The sequence below is a fragment of the Onychostruthus taczanowskii genome, unplaced genomic scaffold (assembly GCF_017590055.1).
Source record: "Onychostruthus taczanowskii isolate IOZ18803 unplaced genomic scaffold, ASM1759005v1 scaffold14, whole genome shotgun sequence".
Taxonomy (NCBI): domain Eukaryota; kingdom Metazoa; phylum Chordata; class Aves; order Passeriformes; family Passeridae; genus Onychostruthus; species Onychostruthus taczanowskii.
In genome coordinates this window covers 14,821,234-14,842,665 of record NW_024498573.1, presented here as the reverse complement: position 1 = coordinate 14,842,665, position 21,432 = coordinate 14,821,234, and the positions used below count along the sequence as shown (strand labels likewise).

The following is a 21,432-nucleotide window of genomic DNA, read 5'->3' as shown; positions in this document are numbered from 1 at the left end:
TATAAACAGGTTTTTCTTCCATATTAGTTCACATAAAGCCATTGAGCTGGATGTTCCTTTACAGCTTCCTAGACCTGGATCTATTGTGTGGTTCCTGGTCAAGGACTCTCCAAACTATGGCTGCAACATTATCATATTAAGGCAAGAGTCTGGGAAGCTGGAGGGACTGGAATCTAATTTCCCATTCAGATTATTATCAGTGTTCAAGGCATGTTCATTAAGAAGAAGAAGAAAAAAAAAAGTAACTTGTTCTGCTCTGTTTTTGTTTTAAAGGAAGTTGCTAATATTTTAAATCTTAGAACAAGATCCTAGACTGCAGAGCTCAGTGTCAGGAATCCAATAATGGAGAGTATTGTTTTCTTAAGTATTTCCCTTTAAATAAAGATGTATTTCTTATATCTAGAAAATATGAAAATAAAGCATTTACTACTAGATCAAGGCCAATTGTCTTTTTTGAAATGGCACTGTAGTAACACAAGGTAAAAGTGTCTTTTACTTGATCTCGTCTTGGTACAAGTTCTTGACCTCCAAGACTGTTAAATACAAAAAACATTTGAATATTTTAGTAATACTTAGCAAATAATTACAAATCATTTATATATATTAATATATATAAAATTATGTATATTTAAAAAAAAGGTCACAGCCAAATAAGAGAAGACCTAATATTGTTCATAAGTTGATTCTGAATGAATAAGGCAGTAGAGAAGGGGGAATTTGGAACACAGAGCAGTAGTGGAGCTGCCTTAGCCCTTCCAGATGATCCCAGAATTCTGCCTGCCTGTGCTGCAATTAGAGAGTTCCAGGACATTAGGTTGGCCCTAGCAGGTTGTGCAGCTCAAGGCACAGATGCTCTGCAAGAACAGAGCATCCAAGCATAAAAACAGGAAACCAGTAATGTGGTCCCAGGGATTTGGGAGAAGGCAGGAAAAGGAACTTGCACTCTACTGAGTTGAAGAGCTCCATCCAGGATTTCACAGCAGTGTGTGGGGAGCAGGTTCTTTGGTGGCAAGGAAACTGGGAATGTAAATGTGCAGGATGTGGGCATGGGCTGGCAGCTGGCAGCAGCTGGAAAAACCCAAAGGTTTTTTCCCAAATCCTTTTCAGATGATTTCCCTGCTGCTGCCTCCAGGCCCTGCATCAGTGGTGGCCCCAGAGGTTTGGGCACACCAGGGTTCCCAGACAGGCTAACAGGGAAACAGCCTGGTGTGCAAACCTGTGGGATATCCTGGGGACACGCAAAAAGGGCATCAAAATAAGCCTTGTTAGTAACAGTGGGCTCCACTTTGAAGCTTGAAAAAAATCTTGGAGTCTGGTTAGCAGAGTAATGGGCAAAACCAAAAAATTCATAGGAAAACCCAAAAATCCTTCTTACAAAAATCTGCTAACAAAATCTTAATTATTGCAACAGAAATAGCTCTGAGAACTCTGTGATTTTCTGGAAGCTCTTCACAAAACAAGTGACACCAGGATTACAAACATCTCTATCAACATATGAAACTTACTGTTTTTAAAAAAAGAGAGGTGTTCCCATTGAATTAGGTCAGTTCCTGTTGTACAAGGATACACATGCCCTCAGGCTGCCAGTTAGACATTCCTGCCTCATAACTCTTTCTCTGGACTTACGGGAATAACAAAGCAATTTTGACAGATTACACATGGCAACGCTTCTGTGGGTTCTAGCAATTTTTTTAAGGTGTTTAGTAGTTAGTTTGGTTGTTTTGTTGTTGTTGTTTTTCATTATTATTTATAATTTTGCAAGACAAACCAACCTACCAAAACCTGAAACACACACCTCATTTTGTGCAGTTAACACATTATATAATAACCCTAACCCAAGCCTCTCTAACAACTTCTGGGTTGTCTGCCTGGCTCAGCTTTGTGGTAAAGTACTAATTTGGTTTCTTGTTTAACTTTTTCTGGAAAACATTGGAAAAACTGCATGTCCAGTCATGTCTAAAGTGAGACACAGCCACACCTACGTGCTTCATGTTTTACTTGCCTTCTTAACTACACAGGTTTACATTGCAGTATTTTGCTTGAATCACACTGCTACTTATCCAAATTAAACCTGAAGCTATTCCCAAGGAGACCTTTTACATTGAAATTATTCTTTAAAATAAAAAAACACCACAGTTTTCTGAAAATAACCTCATTGCAGGGCCATTAAGGCAGCACAGTGCTCACATGGAATAATGAAGGAAGGAAGTAACTTTTATAAAATTGCTGATATTTCACTAACAGGCCCTGGGAGATCATCCCAGGGATACAAAAAAGAAGAAAGGTCATCTTTGTTCTTGAGACAGGGCAGGCCATATTCCATATTGTGTAACTACTTCAGAGACTGCTCTTTTCTTCTCCAACTTGAGATGATACAATCATGTAAAACACTCAATTACTTGGGCCATTCTGCATTCTTATGCTTAGAAGAGGATCAGAAAGTACAGGGAAAGTGACTTTAAGCCAATATTCATCTGCTTATGCAATTAACTTACATATTACTTTCAAAGGACTTCACATATTTCAAAACATATGAGGAACTGAAGTTGCTATTAATTGTACAGGATGCTGCATGTCTTCTGTCTCCTGTCTTCTTTGAAATTAATTGCCCTCACTGGTGGAAAAATAATCTGAGCATGCAGGAATTTCTTGAAGATACTTATTTCCATGCAGCCTTTTAGTTTAGGCTTATTGCAGTTCCCAAATAGAACTTCTGGATTTCTTCAAACTGCCAGCCTCAGTAAAGACTGAATAACAAAAACCCCAAACCTGAGTGACAAGCAGGTGCCACACAGCTCAGGACACTGCAGATTTATTAGACAAATCATCAATTATTAACTTCTTTGACTATCTAAGTATAACTTTGTAAGCTAAAAATAAAATCTGAATTTATACAAGATATAAAATCAGTTATAAGGTACCAATATTGAGAAATACCTGAAATGGGAAAGGCAAGGAAACAAACAGGCTTTTGTTTTGCCCTTGACGTCACTGGGACATGAGCTTGTGCTGCCCAGAGAAGGTGTTCATTTCTCCAGCAAGGTTCAGAGCCCTTGGAGTGTCCAGAGATGTTCATCTTCCCTTGGAGACCATCAGTAGGCCACCAGAGGGTCACCTCCCTCCCTCTGTGGTGCCATCTTAGAAACTCCACAAGGTGAAGCATCACCTTTCCCAAGAGAGTGAAGTGTTTATCTACAATTTGTGATTTATGTTTGTAAACCACGATTGCACCTTTGCTCCTTGGCCACGTTCCAGGACAGAGCAGACACAAGATCCATGATTCTAAATGCACCCAGCAGGACAGAAATATATCTGGGATACTTTAGTGTGTTACCAGATCACTCTTCCCATCTCAACACCAAATTGTGTCACCATCTCACTTTTTCTGCCATGGATTGAATTCCTTTCAAATACAAGGATTATCTCACTACATGCACTAGTTCCTCCTCCTAAGATCCCAGAGTTTCACAGAATTTCCTTCATTCTCTGCTTCTGTAGGTGTTCTGCTCTGTGCCAAAGACCCCCAGCTACTGAATCTCAGCCCTTAACTGGGGGTGTTGTGCCTTCTCCAACAATAACTTCAAACTGCAGAGTCTCTGCATGGAGAGTTTAGAGATGTAAGAAATTATTTACATTAATATTTCTTGAATATTAAGAAATAACAAAGATTATCAAGATTAAGTCCTGAATAGAATGAAACAGTTACAAGGTTGATAAAAAACCTATAAATTAATTTTTTTAGTTTTAAGGTTTTTTTAAGATGTCACCTAAGCCCTTCAGTCATTAGGGGCATTTGTGTTCCAGCCAAGTGTCCAGTCCCTTTGTAACCCAGATTATTTCCAACTTCATGAGAAACTATACAAGCTTTGGATAAAGAAGAAACACACATTTTCTTTTAAATTTTTAAATACCAGGAGAAAAAGTTGCTAGGCATTTTTTTGAATGTTCCATCATCCAGCATTCCTCAGCACCTGTTAGTACTGAAACAATTTTAGCTTTCGTAATCTGCCCCAAGCCAGCAGTAACCACCAAAAAAAGTAAAAATAAAAGAATATTATTCAAATAAAGTGTGAAGAACAAATTAGCCAATTGTTTGTCTTACCCCAGTGGGACAAGTTTTGACTGAATTTTTATTCTATTGCTTTGAAGAAAAACCAGTATCTAGCCATAAATATTCTAATAATATAAAATAATGCTACACATGGCAATAATGCTGTAACTTAGAATGGGTGTCTCTGTCAAAGCATGAGCTGCAGAGAAACTTTCATTTTCCTGGTGCTCCTTATGTGGGGAGTGGTGCCAGGCTTGGAGAGCAATTGTAAGGCTACATTATTTTTCAGGCTATAAATAATTAACTGAAGTGGGATTCTTTCAAATCCTCTCCTCACAAAATGCAAGGCTTTTCAAAAGCAGGTTCTCTCCACCTTTAGAAAAGGTAGTCAGGCAATAATGATGCTACAATTCTAAAGTAAAGGCACCTGCCCTGCATAATAACAATCTGTGCACCTCTCAACCAACATTAGGCTGCATTCTGTTTAAATATACAGGGCAGAAGTGGTGTATAAATTGACAGAATAAAGTCACAGAGAATTATGGATAAGTTGATGAAGCAGGCTTAAAACACAGCTCTAAAAAATACCTTTACAATGCTCATAAAGGAGAATAAACCTTTCTCATGGATTTAAAGAGAAGTACTGCCCAACAGAGCAGACACAAGTAAAACATGGGACCTGTGTGGTCCCTTCCATTATTCTGTTGCAACATGAAGCTACTGAGTTGTTAAATAGACAGTCATGATTCCAAATGTTGTGTACTTGTAAGTCTTATAAATCTGAACTATGAATTTCCTTAATGCCTTCACTATTTTTGATATGAAACAGAACTAAAATTTACAACTGCAAAGTCAGAAGAAGAGAACAAAGATTTATCATGCAATTCTCCTTCATTTAATTGTAACCCCTCAAAATACATGTGACTCAACTCTCCAACATCAGCAGGCTGGTGTATCTTGATATAAAATTACTTATAGCAGGGACTCAAAATAAACAGAGGTTTCTCTTTTGCTCCACTCCTCACTAATCCCCCTCAGAATGGGTAATTCTGGCTCCTGACAGGTTTAGGATGGAACGAAACAGAACCCACACAAGAACCTGAACTACCAACCTCATTGCCAATCATACCACAGCTCCATTTTGCAGACATTCCAAAGGAGATGTGCCAAGGCATCAGCCTGAGCGAGCAGACTGCACTGCAGGGTGATACAGCCTGAGAAATCTTCCTCTGCCACTGAAAACAGCCGTGGCCAAAACTGAGCAGAGATTTTCCCAGAGGAGTCCCCAGCTCCTCGTATCCCAACCTCCATTTCTCTTCCACCTGTAGCTTTTTGTGCCAGAATTCGGGAGCCTGTGGGAAGTGCCAGTCTCTGCAGACACCCTGCCAAAGCCAATAAACACAATTCCAGTCTCTCCTGCACTTACTGTCAGCCAGTGGCTGCTAACCCAGTCTGAGCTGCCCTAATTCAATTCCCCCACACCAAAAATATTTTTCAAAGCCAACATCTGGGAAGAGGCACAGCCAGGTGCATTCAGCTGAGTACACAAAACACATCTCTGGAGGATGAAATATCCAGTTACTCACATTCCTGGTGTCATTCATTGCTCTGGAGGAACACAGGTAAAAAAGCCTCTGGATGCAATTTTAAATTCCAGCCCTGTTACCACGATGAGAGCTGGCACAATTTTCCCACCAGGTTCCAGTGCTTCCACAGGGAGCAGAAGCCATGGACAGTGGATTTCAGTGAGAGCTTGGCATGGTTTCTCCTCTCACTGCTTCCCCAAATACCCAGGTTTGTGACACAAGTGAGAGTAACAGTTGACTCCTTACATTTACCAAAACTCCCACTTACTGAAGTGACAAAAAAAGTTCTGGAGATCCTAAAGAATCTTAACTGAACACCCAGTGCTTACAAGGCATCCCACACAGCTGCAGCACAGCAGACTGCTAAATACTCTTGGACGTACCTTTGCCATGTCATTCTTGATCTGAAGTTATAAATTCATTGGAAAAAACCCCAGAAATTAACTGAAAGCTAAGGGCCTGCAGCAAGTACACTCAGAACTTGTTATTTAGAATTAAATAAATACTGTAATGATGAAAATAACTCCAGTGTAGAAGTCACAGCCTTTAGCAAGCACTTTATACTGGTTTTAAATGGTGTTTCTTCTAGCAGTGTCTCAACAGGAGAAAGGTACTTGGCAGTGGCAATCTGTCACACAGGAACCATGAAAATGCAGCTTTTAAGTTTGCTATTTGGGGATAAATAGTAAGTTTTTATGTTTTAACAGGTATAGTCAATATAATTGACAACCAAAGAGAAAGTTCAGAAGGTCATTTTAATGAACTAATCTGTCTCTAACCGAGTGCTGAGGCATGCAGGCAGCACAGGGTGCAATCCTGCCTTGCACAGGTTACCTACAGATCTACATACAGCTCTGTTAACATTTTATAAAGCCTGAATAAAAACCTAGAATAATCTAAAGTATAAAATGCGTGCACCCTTTGATACAAACATCAAGTACTTAGCAATATTTTTTCAACTGATAAGACTTATGCAAGGAAGAGCACTGAAATTTTGTGCTGTGAACCAGCTATTTGGACACTTTCCAGCTCACCAGCCTGTCACATTGGATAGCTTCCCTCTCCCTGTAGGCATTCAAGCAGTTCTTCAAGAGAAATTTCTCAGTTTTAAGTACACTCATCTTTGCAAACTAACACTGAAAAAAAATCCAGCTTGTGTCTGTATATAAAGTGAATAAAGAGTTGTATCTTACCTCCTGACACTAAACCTTGCATGAACAATTTCCAGCATATGCTCCAGAAGAAATACTGAGATAAAAATGTTTTCTAATCCATGAAGACTTTTTTTCCTGACAGAGCAAATTGAATTTATCATCTTTTGAAAGGAAAAGAACTTTTATTTTTTTAAAAGTAGAATAAAGGAATTTCAAGTACCATGGTTCTGAAAGTTATTTCAGAAATAAGATCATCATGGTTTTATCTCTTAGTGCATCTTCAGCACTTCATGTGCAATGGCATTGCATCATCTCAATCAAATCATATCCAAACCACACTCAAATTTCATCCCTAAAACTTGCTTAGCTAAGTCCATTTTCTGCTGCAGTAAATATCACAGCATCTTCTCTACCCAGTCTCACCAACCTGAAGTAATTTTCAGATCTTGCTGTAAAATTCATCAGGGACAAAATCCTGTAATCTCTTCCATTGCTAAAATGTTCCTTTTCTGAGGAAAAAAGCTTCCATCCTACTCTGTATTCCTTATCTCTGTTAGATCCTCTTCTCCAGTCACCTTGATCCCCCCTGCAGGTGGCTTACAAAACCCACCAGCAGGATTTATAAAAACGTTCTTGCCTTCTTCAGTCCTTTTTGCTCAAGCAAAGTTGCTTCAGCATTACCAAACCATTGCTGTAGGGGGAAACTGAGCCCATCCAGGGACACCCAGAGAACTCCTCTGTGGCCATGCACACCTACAGAAACAGATACTCTGTGTACTGCCCAGTTAGAGTAAGAAATAGCAGAATATTGCACCAGACAAGCTGTGCACTGGAGAACACTCCAGGTACAAAACTATATTCCACAAATTACTCCATCTCTTATAATAAACACATTTACTTTCATAAATAGTTTTGTGCTTCATTCTGTGGGACCCAAAGCAATAAGAGTCCTTGTTGTGATCAACAACAGGCCCCTGTACACAGAGGCCATTTAAAAATCTCTCTCAGCAGTTTCATCTTTGCTGTTCCCTGCCAGCTTTTCCTGTGTATCACAGTAAGCTGCAAATTTGCACTTCTGGGGGACTGTTTCTACTTTATAGGCTCTGCATCTGTCACCCATTTTCATCTGAAAATATTCCCTTCAGAGGCCTCCTTGCATGCAGTTCCTCTGGAACTCTGAGCACATTTCCATCCATTTCCCTCTGCAAGAAAGAAGGACAGGAAAAAGAGGTAATTTTCAGCATCATCCAATTCTAATGGTTTCCAATCCATCTCTAGCTCTCTGTGCTAGCTGGTGATGTATGTTTCACTGCAGTCTCCAGGGATTTCAGAAGCATATCTAAACTTACCCTCAACATCTCTCATTATTTTGAGGAAAAAAAAACCCAACATGACTTTTATGCAAAGAAGAGTTATGACTGAATTAAGCAGCTTGGCCAACAGCTACTGCTGAAGTTTCTGATGGAGACAGAAAATGAAGTGGAACAAAAGCAACATCCAAACCAACAAAATTAAAGCCTTAATTCAGACTTGTTAACTAAAAATGGTGCATTTCAGATATTCATTTTTTGTTTTGAAAATTGAACCTGCATAGAAGGAGCTCTCTGCAGTGGCCAGGCTGTTTGCAGCCACTGACAGGCACAGAGTTCACAGCAGCCCCCACATGCAGTCTCTGATCCCAGCAACAGTTTAGGAACCCTGGAAAGATTTGCAACATGAAGGGAAAGTGAGAGTCACACAGATTTCTTAGAACCTGACAATCTCCCACCTAGAAAGCAGCTTATTATCAAGCACAAACCATAATTAAATACAGCAAGCTGCCTCTCTAAACTGAAAATGTCCATCAAATATTCGCCATGGAAAATCTGTTTTCTACAGGACAAACCACAAATCAGACATGACAGAAAACTGTTGAGTTGGAATAAATTATCTCACAGTTATTACAGCTGTCACCTGTCACAGAATCAGAACAGTTTATGTTGGACAGCACCTTAAAAATCACCTTGTTCCAACCCACTGCCATAGACTGAGTTGGGAAATTTCAAGGGTGGATGCCCAAAAGTGAAAGGCAAATTCGATTAATCACCTTCCTCTTGAAAGCTCCCACAAGTTTTTACCTAGTTCCTTTATTTATGGAAAAGGTTCTGTTCAAACATTTAGTTTCAAGAAATATTGGTTTTAAACCATATATAAGGGAAAACAAAAATTTTAAAATATGTCACACTTTTACTATAAGAAAAATAGTTATTTTTTAAATCAACTTGTCAAATGAAAAGTTAAGGTGTCCAATTGCAGCTGAAAGTTTGAAAACCATGTGAAATAAGTAACTTTTGCCACAACCTGCAGAAAACCCCCAGAACCACCACTCTCACACACCTGCACTCTTCCAAAATCCCCACTGTTTGTTGCTGCATGGTTTTCACTCCATGCAATTCCTGTAATCTCCATTTATCCTTACCACTGCACTTCTCTACCCACAGCTTCAGCCATTAAAGTGAAATATGAACCAAAAAATATGTTTGACTCCGTTGAAGAAATTGAGAAGGCAGAAGCAGGAAAGATGGAAGAAAAATTCTATGGAAAAATGTCTATGTCTTGTCGAACTTCCTCTGCCTGGCAGTCTGACTAAGCTGTGTGTGCATTTCTCAGAACTCAGACCCACATTCCCCAGACTGGAAAAGCAGTTTTATTGCTGTTTGGAGGGGCAGGCTTTGCACCTGAGTGTTTTTTAGGGGGTTCGCTGGTTACACCCTGGGGTACAATTTCAGCGGAGCAAGGTTAAGTTTACACTGAAGAGGAACTACCACCACCAAAATTGTGTGTGCAAAGAATGCAGAGCCCTTAAAAGTCAAGATTTTCTTTAACAGTACCAGCCAAGCCAAACAGAAAAAAAATGCAACATCAGTCAGATTCACATACTCAAAACATTGAAAAGAGGAGCATGAAATGTGCACCATTTAAAAATAACATCCAGCACCTCCTGGGGCTCTTATCCAACAGGGGATGGAGGGACTGGAAAAACCCAGGGAGTTCATGGAGCAGAGCACACAGAGAACAAGGAAGAGGTTGCAGAGCTGGATCCATGCAACATTAAACCCCAGTGAATTTCTTCTACTAAAAGTGTTAGCATTACTACCAGACATTAATTTAAAACTGAATTAATATTTTCTTTATGAGTGAAATAAGTTAAATTAATACATTGAAAGCACTTCTATGAAATGGATCCTTAGGATTTTTCCTACTTCAGTCAATGTCAAATAATAAGCAAAACAAGAACTTAAAATTGCTGTGTCAGGAAAGAATAAAGAATTAGATGCTGGGCTAGGGAAAATGTTATTTAAACTTAGTAATTGGCAATGTTGAACTGATTTGTTAACTCAAGAACAGACACCTATAACTCATTGAAATTCACCAGTCTGGGTTTTCAATCCAAATATTTGGACATTCCTAGCTATATATTTTTTTTCCTTTCAGCTTGATTTAATATAAACAACAGCACTAAAATGTTCATTACAATTCATAGTAAACCCAGAGTATTGGATGACAAGGTAGCTAAAAATCAACAGAGTTAAAATAGCAATTTTCAAATTAAGAATGCAGGAATGTAGCTCAAATGCCTCTACAGCCCAAGGAGAGCTCTCGTAAAACCCTTAAGGGCTTTTTACTTTTATTTAAAACACAAAGGATTAGCTTTCTAAAGCTTCTTTCAGAATTTAATTGGGCAAGTATAATTTTTAAAGTAGTCCATCTGCCTGGAGCACAGCAGCTGTGATGGGGAGAATGCTGCTGCAATATTTGGATAAATTCTCAAACAGAACCGTTAAAATCTCTGGTAATTAGTGGGTGAAATGAAAACTCAGAACTTGGCACTGGAATGTTGTTTGCAGAAACTGTTGGACTTGTTTACTGTGATTCTTGTTTCCAGTGCACAATCAGCACAGAGATTTCCCATGACTTCATGAATATCACAAAAGTAAAATTTGGTATTAATGCACATATTTATTTTCTAAATATCTTATGTGACGTTTCTCTCTGCAGTGAAATAATCCAACACTCATTTTCTTCTAAAACTTTATAACAGAGTAATATCACATTATTGCTTTGCTTAAATTATATTAGAGTGCCTAAATGTTACATGATGCTGCATAACGGTGTGCTATATTCTGTAACAAGATCTTTCCCACTGCACCCATCTCCTCAATTATTGTAAATTAAATATGGTAAAATCTGTGCAATGCTTAAATAAAAGTTTCTGAGCTAACGGAAGTAGTAAGGCTAATGAAATGTCCAGTGAATTAGCCGGGAACAGGATTAATAGTAAATTACCACTGTACTGGGAATTTAGCTGCAATCTTGTACTCAAATCGGAACACTTGAAAATTAGTAACTTTAAAAACAAAAAAAAAATTTGGCTTTTGTTCAAACCTCAACTTTCCTCCAAATTAAGAACTCACATTTGTATTGTTCAGTTTTGGATATTTCATCCACAACAGGATTCAGTGGCCATTCTCAAATCTAACTTCTTAAGTTTTAAGATCAGCTTTTGGGACCAGATTCAGGCTTATGATATTTTGTATCTGTTCTATATAAATATATATATCCATTTTTTGAGCATTGTATTTCACACGAAAAAACCTTGAGCCACTTGAAAATTGTAAGACATTTTTCAGTTTTTGTACAAGTGTCTCCTTGCCAAAGTTACAGAAGCAGAGATGTTGGAGAGTGCCTGGGAGACAGCAGCAGGAAATCACACCGTTTGCCGCTTTGCTCTGCCACAACTGTTGTCTTTTTACTTTCAGGAAACGCTTTCTGCTCTTCTGCTTTTTCTGGTTATTCAGCCTGGACCTCTGTCTTGTTTACAGAACTGAGGCAACCCCTTGGACATGACCTTGGACATGATCTGCCTTCTGTTTGCAAGAATGGCAGTAGCAGCTAGACATCAATAACTTTTCTCACTGAATCCCTTTGAATGCTCTATTTTGTTGATCATAAGTGGTGACATTTTCCTTACCTCTTCGGGAAGATTAGTTTCAACAGGACATTAAAAAGATGGCTGAGGAAGAAAAACTATCTCTAAAGAAAGCAATTCAGTTCGGTTTTAAGGGATATATTCCATCAGTACAACTATGCATCAGAAATGAAAATGCCCCCAGAAGTTATTATGCTTGTTTAGACAACATGCAAATAAAACACATGTGACTGGTCCATAAGAAAAAAAAAAAGCTGGATCCCTAATGGAGAGCTGCTGTCACATGAGAGCCTCCAGGAAAGCCATAGACTCAACCTTACCTTTAAATTAGCTCACTGAAACAGCCTGCTGCAATTTTATAATACAAAGACCATGTTAGCTGCAGGTAAAAGGATTTCTGCATTCCCAAGCTACAAGAAATCTTTGCTTAAATTTTATATTTAATTTATCTTAGTTTTGGTCTAATTGCAATTAAATTTGAAAGAGGATCCCTAAAGAGAACATGCCAGTTGAAAACATACATAATAACAAGGAGAAGAATGATAAGCTCCAGGAGTAAGGTGTTAATTTGTATCTTAGGAACAACATTAACATACAGGTCAGATGTCAAATGAAATGGGTCGCAAGGAAACACGTTACTTACAGACTTTAAACTGTGATTCAGTGGCCCAGCAAAACATGAAAATGCGACCAGTGCTACTGAAAAGGAACAGTCTGGACTCAGCAGATTTCATGAGGCCCCCCCAGCACCGCAGGAGCAAATCCCAGCAGGTCCGCTTCAAGGATGATGGTGTCAGCACCCGGGCAGAGCTGGAGGCTAATCCTGCCCGAGACACAGCACTCACTACTGGCAAAACAGAAATATTTAGGGATCACAATTTTTTGCTAACTCAGTCTCCAACTTTTCCAAGGGCTCACAAGGGGCTTCGGAATATTGCCATACAAACTTCTCCCAGCCTCAGGAAACACTTCCCTGTTTTTAAAAGGAAAAAGCTGACAGTAAGCAAATCACTGACAGAAATGCCAGCAGAGCCTGCAAACTCTATCCAGGTAAATGGCAACCTTTGTGAACCAGACATTCTGTCCTCAGAGCTCTGCTACTTGAGGATAAGTCATCACTTGGAGGATGGATGCAGGAATAGTGAGGTGGGCTTGGGTCAAAGGCCAGCAAAAGCACAAAGCAATGGACCGAAGTGCTCGGGGGATTTCTCAGTGTCAGACAAGACAACTGCGTCTACACAGGTGCCTGAATACATTCATGTGGGTTTCCCACAAGACAGAAACGTTCCCCTGGATGCACCAGACACAACCACAGCTTCAAGTAATTCACTGCATTCTTCTACCGTCACCAACAGCCACGAAAGTCATGCAAACAGCACGCTGTCATCTGATTCTGACAGGGCAGAGCCTTGCCTGAGCAATTCTGGGAACTGCAGTGAATGTAACCCCCACTCTGCTGCTCCTGAGGTGCAGGAAAGCGATCCTGAGCCACCTGCAGCCAGCAAAGATGCCAGCAGTAAGGAAACTACTCCACTGTCACCCCCATCAAATCACAGCTCATCTCCTTGTTTCCTCAGAGACTGTCACCAGGCAGGAGAGCACAAGCCAGGTTCCAGCTGTGTGACATTCCCAAGTGATGATTGCCCCCCAGTGTCACTGCCCAGCAGCAATGCATCCAACCCGTGTAACACTGAAATCCACAACAATTGCACCCAGTCAGAGGTTTCCCAGTGTAACAGCTGCTCAGAAGGATTTCACATAAAGTCTTATCCGCCAAGGAATGAAATAAACCCACAAAGCAACGAAGAGATTAATGAAGTAAATCAAATTCACTTGGCACATGGAGAACTCTGTGCCCTACAAGGCAGGCTGCAGTCTGTAGAGGAATCCTTGCAGTCCAACCAGGAGAAGATTAAAGTTCTTTTGAATGTAATCCAAGACCTGGAAAAATCCAGAGCCCTCAGTGAAGGGTATGGTTCATTTTTAATATCAGTAATTCATTAGAAGTGTAAAGTAGATGCTAGCATTCTTTTAACCTTTGCTACTGAAAAACACAGCTCTTCTGATATTTAAAGATGAGTTTGCAAAAAATGTATCTTACACCCTTTTTATGATGTTTGGGCCTCAGTAGAGAAGCAAGTCCCTTTATAGTTTGGCTTTAGCTGACACTGCCTTTACAAAATCCAGTGCAAGACCCAGCTTAACAACTCCTTTTTTATTTAGATTTAGGGTGTGAACGCGTGGCAAGGTCAGACACACACAGAGCCAGACTGAGAGCTAAGGACAGAGCATGTGAAGGCTGTCAGCAAGAGCTCTGACTCAGGGTTTCAGACTCTCAGGTTTCAGAGTGGCTCCCTTCTCACCCCCTAACGATGTAAAAACCCCTGTATTTATTGTCACTATGGTGACACAGACTGCCAAGGCTACAAGCAGTATTCATGCACTATTGTGCATTATAAATAATAATAATACTGTAAATGCAACTAACATCTAAAGACGGGACAAAGTTAAAATAGAATTTTTACTATTTTTATGGTCAAAACAGGTTTCAGAATATTTTAATAGAACTTTCCAAACTACCAACAGCATCTCTTAGTAGTTGCTTCTAGGACACACTTTAAAGTTCTGTTTTGTTGTAAAGTAGTATATCCTTCAAACAGCTTTGAAAAACTCAGAAACAAAGCACGGGGATAAAGGTTCCATTTCATTTTTTAAAGAAAAAAGAACATGAAGAGACTATGCTACCATAAATTTAATATCTAGCATAGGCATCTCATGCATGTAGATAAATCACTTATGCATGCAAAACTGCACTCTTAATTCTAAAATTGGATCATGTGTATCAGCTGTATTTACTGATAACAATAATGACCAAATCAGGTAATATTCCACATGTCCACAAACTGTGCAGACATCACAAGGAGGCTGCACTGAGAGTTTTGTGCAGGTATTTTAGTATTTTAGCTCGAAATTGAAGTTAACTTGTATTTCTGTTGAATTAACATTCTAATTCACAATTCAAATAAGAATTTACACTCATAAAAAATTTAAAACTATATAAATCAGGTTAGTGCTTTACTCCAGATATGCTACCTTTTTTAATCTGGAAACATTAATTGGTAATGTCCATCTGGTTGTTAGCAAGAAAATACTTTCCTTAGCTTCCACTGTGCCCACATAAATTCTTGTTCTATCTAACATTTTCCCCATACAGTTCAGCTCCTCCCTCAGTGTTACATAGCCTTTCTCAGAGGCTTATTCCTTATGATTTTCTTGCACCAAATTTGTAACAGCCTAAACACAAGAGACAAAATCCTTGTAGACAGACTAACAGCAAAAATGCAAAAAACATTTACAACACTCCAATCCAAAAATTCAGGTTAGAGGCAGGATTGGAGGCAGGGATCCAAGTATGTCTCAAGCCTAAGCAGTCATTTTTCTGTTATCTTCATCCAGACACCGCCTGACTGAGGTTCCACAGGAAGGGACAGAGAAGAACAGCCACTCCTTCCCTGCATGCAGCTCTCTAGGGGAGAACCTAAGTTTCAATTACCTTTGTGAATCTGCCCATAGCAAAGACTAATTTGCAGTGAAGCATGGTCAGATTATCCAGCAATATTTATAATCTATTTCCGTTCAGTTACCACATGGTTGAAAAGAAAAAAAATTGTCAAATATTTTGAAATGTCACTCTGAGATTCAATGAGAAGCTTCAATCCACCTTGGCAGATTCACCTCACAGTAACACTAAATGTTCCAGCTGTTTTTATTGATAGCACAACAACACACATGAAGAACTCCCATTTTTCCCAAAACAATCAGAAAATCATTTTGGTATTAACTGATCTCCCCCAGTTCAAATAAAACTTGTTAAATATAAGTGTTACACTTTCTTCAGACATAACGAGCCACCAATCTCAACCTGTTTCTAATGCAGGCCTCTCCATCATAAAAGTATTTCAGCTCTAGTTGGTGTTAAAACTTACTTTTCTTTTTTTCTCAATGCTACAAATTTTTAACTTAGCAGCAGTAAAAATCTGACTTGGTTTTACTCAAATAAGGAAACATGAAAAGGGAAGACTAGAAAGCATAAGGGCAGAGATCAGACTGTTTCAGCAAATTGCATGGATTTTCAAATACTTGAAAGTGTGTTTGTTAGAAGCAGTCTCATGTCTAAGTGTTTTCATAACAAGTATTCATACCAGAACCAACAACCAGAACCCTTAACAGCATGAGGTGGGAGAGGTCAGGACAAGGCTCACAGGGTTTGTGTGTGTTTAAAGAAACCTTCCAGCTTAGAATTTGATACTAGAATTTTTAGTAGAGCTAACAGAAGTGGTGAACAGAATGGCTTTTGTTCATAAACGGCTCAGAGCTCTGTTATTGTGTCTGTAACTCCACATCTCATGAGCTGCTGTCTGTTCCAGGAGGAACTTCTACCACACTGGGCAGGACCTCAACAACTGCAGCACCTGCCAGAACACGGCGTGCATCATCTACAGGTACCCTGCTCCCCCCTCAGTCCTGTCCTGCCTGGACACCCCCAGCTGCACAAAACACTGCTTTGCTCACACCTGTAAAATGTCTCAACTGTGACTCACCCAGTTTTTAAGAAAAGACCAAGTGGCTTGTATGAGGTGCTTGGTTTGTTCCCCAAGTAGAAAATAATTCACAGTGGTGGTAGCTGAAAGGAAAGGGGGACTGGACTTGGGAGAATTCAAACAGGAACTTCCCTCTAAAGTTTCACAGTGTTATTACTGGCATGCTTTGAAGACCTGTGATGCCATTTCTGATGATGGAATTCCTCTGTGTGGTACATTTTTGAAGCTAGGGTTTCTGTAATAATTTTAGATCTTGGAAAAGATAAACACTTAATTCTCTGAATGCCAGTGGGCTACAGCTACAGTTCATGCTAACCTTCAAAACAAACCCAAAATTCCTCCATTGTTATTAATTTCAGAAAGTGCAATTTGAGTCTAGACTACTTCAGATTTAAAGTGCAGTTTATGCTAAACTCTTATGGCCAGAAAGATTTCAGGGCTGTGTTCTGGGAGCTGCACATGTTTCAAATGCTCTGTCTGTACAAACACACTCTTAAGAGCCTTCATCTGTCCAGACATCAACCCCAAAGCCAGCAGACACAAAGTCTTGCTTGTGCTGCACCTGTACCTTGTGCACTCAGCAAGGGAATTTATAAAGACATTATCCAATCTCTGCAAGCTCAGTTACAAGGCAGAAACCCCCCACACAGGTTACTTGATTACATTTACAAAAATAAAGAGTAAGAGAATTTCTCCTTGAGGCTGAAAGCTTTTCCTTCCTTCCGAAGAACACGGCAGACCATTATCTCCAGCAGTTTGTAATCACTATAACTTTAATGGAAATAATTAATAGAAAATACTCACATGGAAGTGTTTTTCACACTGCACGTTCTGCATGAACCAAATTTAGTAAAGAGCTTAATGAACTAGACATAGCACTGGAACCTATTGTCCAACATGCAACTCAGTCCTATACTGATGTCCTAAACCTCTGCTAATGAACTTTCCAACTAATTAACATGTCACAAATTAAACACACAACTCCTCTGAGACAAAGCTGTAGGTCTTCTTCGTAGCCCCCTGGATACCCTGGGAAGTTACACAACTTATCCAAGAGCACAGACTGTATCCATAAAAAAAAAGAAAAAAGGGATTTCCTTTACTTGATCATGGTCTCTGAACAAACAATCTTTGTGTGTTTTATGGGCCTAGACATGAACAGGTCACTCCCTAGAATTTATATACAGACCACCTTGCCTTCTCTCTTTGCAAAAACACCCCGTGTTTTTAAGTTTACATGGTTTCAATGCAAGATAGATCTTGAACAGCAAGCACCATCATTCAAAGGAAAGAACAGAGAAAGTAAGAAAAAACTCAGGGGCCTTTTTGATTTACCAGGTAGTTTGCAGCAGTAATGGTGCCTGGAGGCTCACACTGCAATGATTAATAGAACATGTGCAGAACACAGGTGCTCTAAAAAGTTTCTATTTTTAAGAGACAAAGAGGAAACAAGAGTTTTTGATTTACAGAGGTGTTCCACAGGGTGTGGTTATGAAAAGCATTCTGAGTGACTAATATCTGAAGTTCATCAGACAATATTCTGAAAGAAGCAATTGTTGTCAGTGTTTGCTCCAGACAAACACATGTAATTCCTGTGTTTTATGTGGCCTGAAATGTCCATGCAAGTATTTTTCCCTAAGATAGCATCCCAGCTGTGATTAACATCAAGTGTTTCATCTTGCCCCCAGTTTTCCTGCTCCTAAAGAGCCTCACTCCTCACTGCTGCAGCCCTGCACATGCAGAGTGCTGGGTTGCTGTCACTGATCCATCTTTATCACACAATCCCTGAGTCAAACAATGCATGAATCTCACAGAAATCCCCCTGTGGATTACACTGATCACTAAAGTAATAAAGAGCTTTTCAGCCTAACAGTGACTGTAAATTTGGCTTTATTAACTACCCAGCAGGGATTCCAGGCTTGGGATTTTCCATCCAGGTCATGTAATAGAAATGTTTGTATTGTAATAAACAAATGCAAGTAGCAACCCAAACCAGTTATCATGGGCAGTATTAAATGAAGACTGAATTGACCTCTTGCCTCTGGAGATGAGAACTCCAAAATCAAAGTAAAAACTCTGAAGAAGAGTGGAGGAAAAAGAACATGAGAATATCCTACCCTTACGTATTCTATAAACCCAACATTTTGTTCTCCAGCACCCTTGGTCTTTGAATATTGAAAGGTATCAAGTTGCAGTTTTAGTAATAAGCTGATAAAATACAAGAGGCATTGATTTTATAGCACTTATTTCTGCTTTTTAAGTATTTATTATGCATTGCTTCTTGTTCAATAAATCCTTCTACTTTTTTCTAAATGAAAATCATCCTCCTACTTTGTTTTCACCTGTTGAGTGATATTATTTCATGAAAAACCCCAAGACACATGAATTAAGGGAAACAATCTTCTAGTTAATTTCAACATACTACTTAATGATGTTTATAGATTATATATAAAAGTACAATTTAAAGTTTTAAAGATTTGCACATTTACTAACTTTACAAATGTCTTCTGATCTGTGTCAAAATCAGCTTCAGGGCCTTGAAGCTGATTCCAACCACCTTACATGATGCTCTTTTCCTCCCATCATGGCAAATACAACATTTCCACTCTCCCCTAAAGCCTTCACAGCAGACACAGCTGATACAGCTCACTCTCCTGCCCAGAAGAGATGATTGAAAAAAGGAAAGTACACACAATACTGCTTAGTCTCTGTCCACACTGACACTTTTGAACCTCACATTTATTTCTATGCACTCATCTGCTCTTATCTAATTAACGTCTTGGCTCTTGTTTGACATCAGTAATAATTAGGGCTTTCAACTGAGGAAATGAGTGCTACTTCCCTCTTAACTAACACCACTTATCTCAAAGACTTACATACTGTTTAATTTCATATATTTTTGTTCCTAGCCTGTGTCCTAGTGGGAGACATCCACATTTAACAAAGTTAAGCATGTGAGAGTTTTTAATTACAAGCACATGACTTTTAGATTAACAGGATCAAAATCTGACCTTTGAATAAAATGTACTGAAAGGTCATCCTGGTACATTTTCATTTTTGTCCCATTGCTTTGGGCACAATGTTGGAATTCTTTACTCACTTAAAGTAACATTTTTCACTCAAAGAAAAAAAAAAGATATTAACTTATTTTCAAAGGAGCAACCCCTCAACCCCTTGTGTGTACCCCAGGCTGTATCACTGAATAGCACTAAGTTATTCTGATGAGGGAAGCAGCCTTTGACCTGTTCTTTAAAAGGAGAAATTCTCACTTACTAGCATAGATCTCTCAATTTTTCCCCATAGTGTAGAATATGACTTCAGACAACAAGAAGGACGATTTCATCAAATTTTGAAAACACTGGACAATGCAGAGCAAAATCCAGCTTCAGCTTCACCTCAGAAGCCACCACCTGATCCTCCAGCTCCCGAGAAAAAGGACTTAAGGAGAAAGACAAAAAAGGTGAAAAGAAAATGCTTCTGGTGGATTTGACTTCCTCATGCATCCTTTTACATTTCAAAAGACACTGAAACAGAAAGAGCTTGAGAGCACACACCTGAAAATGTGCTGTTATGAAATCACAGAGGTTAAGAATGTTTAATTAGAGTATCTGAAAAATCAAAACAATTGAATTTAATTAAATTAGCTCACTGAACAAAGGTGCATGAAGATACTATTTTCAAGAAAATAAATGGATTCTTTGAAAAGGAAGTTCTCTTTTTTTTCCAAGGACACTTTCATATGCTTTGTAAAGACCTTTTTTTCAACTTTCCAAAAATAACAAGGTTCAAATCTCTACTTTAAAAAGCAATGGTAGACAAAGCTAAGCATGTCACACAGCTTTTATTTCACATTTATAAGCAACATCAACTAAAAGGAAAAATCTTCATCCAGCTTTGAACAAACCACATTATCAAGAACAAATTCAGGGAAACCTAAATTGTTCAAACAAATCTCTCCTCAAAGGAGACAATTATAATTATTTCACATCCCCACTGAAATATTTTTTGTTGCTGTCATATTAAACAACAAACAAAAGAATTTCTGGTTAAGTTTTAACTTCATCCTTTTCTTTGTTTGTTATAAAAAGCCACCATTTAGAAGTAATTTAATGGACTTCTCTGAAAAGAACTGGGGAGTTGTAAAACCAGAGAATGTCACAGTAACTCTTGTCTTAAACCCCTGCTCAAGCAAGGTCCAGTTCAGTGAATTTGAGTTGTGAGTATCTCCTAGGACAAGAATCCTCAGCTCCTTGGGGAAGGCTGTTCCAGCTTTTCCTAACACCCAGTCTGAGTTTCCTGCATTCTGGTTGTGCCCATCACACCTTGCTCTGTCCAAGTGCACCTGCAGGCAGAGCTACATGGATAACGAGACCTCTCTCCTACATCTTCACTTCTAAAGGACTGAACAAACCCAATTCTCATTGCCTCTCATCTTCCACGCTGCAGCCACAGCCATCCTGGTGGTGTGAGTTGATTTCTTTCATACACCTGGAAGCCTAAAAGTACAGAGGTATTCACCCAATTGCTGCATAAAGAGGAATTACTATTTTGGCTACTGTCTTACTGAATCATTTGCCCAGTTTATCCATTTAAGACCTCTATTGCTGTACCAAAATATCCCCAGATTTTTTTTTTTTTTTTGCCTTAAGATGTAAATTAATATATGATAAAAAATGGAACATAAAAATAATATTTAGTGACTGATCTGTATTGCACAAAAAAAATATATATATGCTGAAAAGATTTTATCAAATGTCAATGCAGCTACTTCTTTCCTCCAAAAATACTCAAGGTGCCATTAGCACAGGGTGTGCCAATGGAACCCAATTTATGATTGGTGATCCCATTATTTTACTCATGAAAACATGGTCACCTTTCATATGGGGGCAGGGGGGAATAGGTTTTCCAAAGCAAGTCGAGTGGAATGTACTGCAGACCTTTTCTTAGAAGTGGCCCTGGTTCAGGGTATTCATAGATTAATCTCTGCATCTTATTTTTCTAAGTAATTCTGTATTAATTGTGCAATGTTAGTTTTAAATGTCTGTACACTTTTTGTACACTTCTGTGTTCC

General features: G+C 38.9%; 2 protein-coding genes across 2 annotated transcripts in view; one reads left to right on the top strand and one right to left on the bottom strand.

The window, feature by feature from the left end:
- The window catches only part of DOCK2 (dedicator of cytokinesis 2), a 157,534-nt gene that overhangs the window by 68,684 nt on the left and 67,418 nt on the right, over positions 1-21,432 (bottom strand). The gene's annotated exons all lie outside the window — the stretch shown is intronic.
- INSYN2B (inhibitory synaptic factor family member 2B) lies at positions 12,364-19,851 on the top strand. The gene is made up of 3 exons (XM_041397570.1): positions 12,364-13,730; positions 16,188-16,262; positions 19,665-19,851. Exons 1-3 carry the CDS (start codon positions 12,364-12,366, stop codon positions 19,849-19,851), a joined length of 1,629 nt encoding a protein of 542 aa, XP_041253504.1.

Bases quoted from the DNA above. Each gene is read 5' to 3' on its own strand.
- INSYN2B (XM_041397570.1), top strand. From the start codon at position 12,364: ATGTCAAATGAAATGGGTCGCAAGGAAACACGTTACTTACAGACTTTA. The intron at 13,731-16,187 runs GTATGGTTCATT...TGTCTGTTCCAG, and splicing joins TCCAGAGCCCTCAGTGAAGG to GAGGAACTTCTACCACACTG. The intron at 16,263-19,664 runs GTACCCTGCTCC...TTTTCCCCATAG, and splicing joins ACGGCGTGCATCATCTACAG to TGTAGAATATGACTTCAGAC.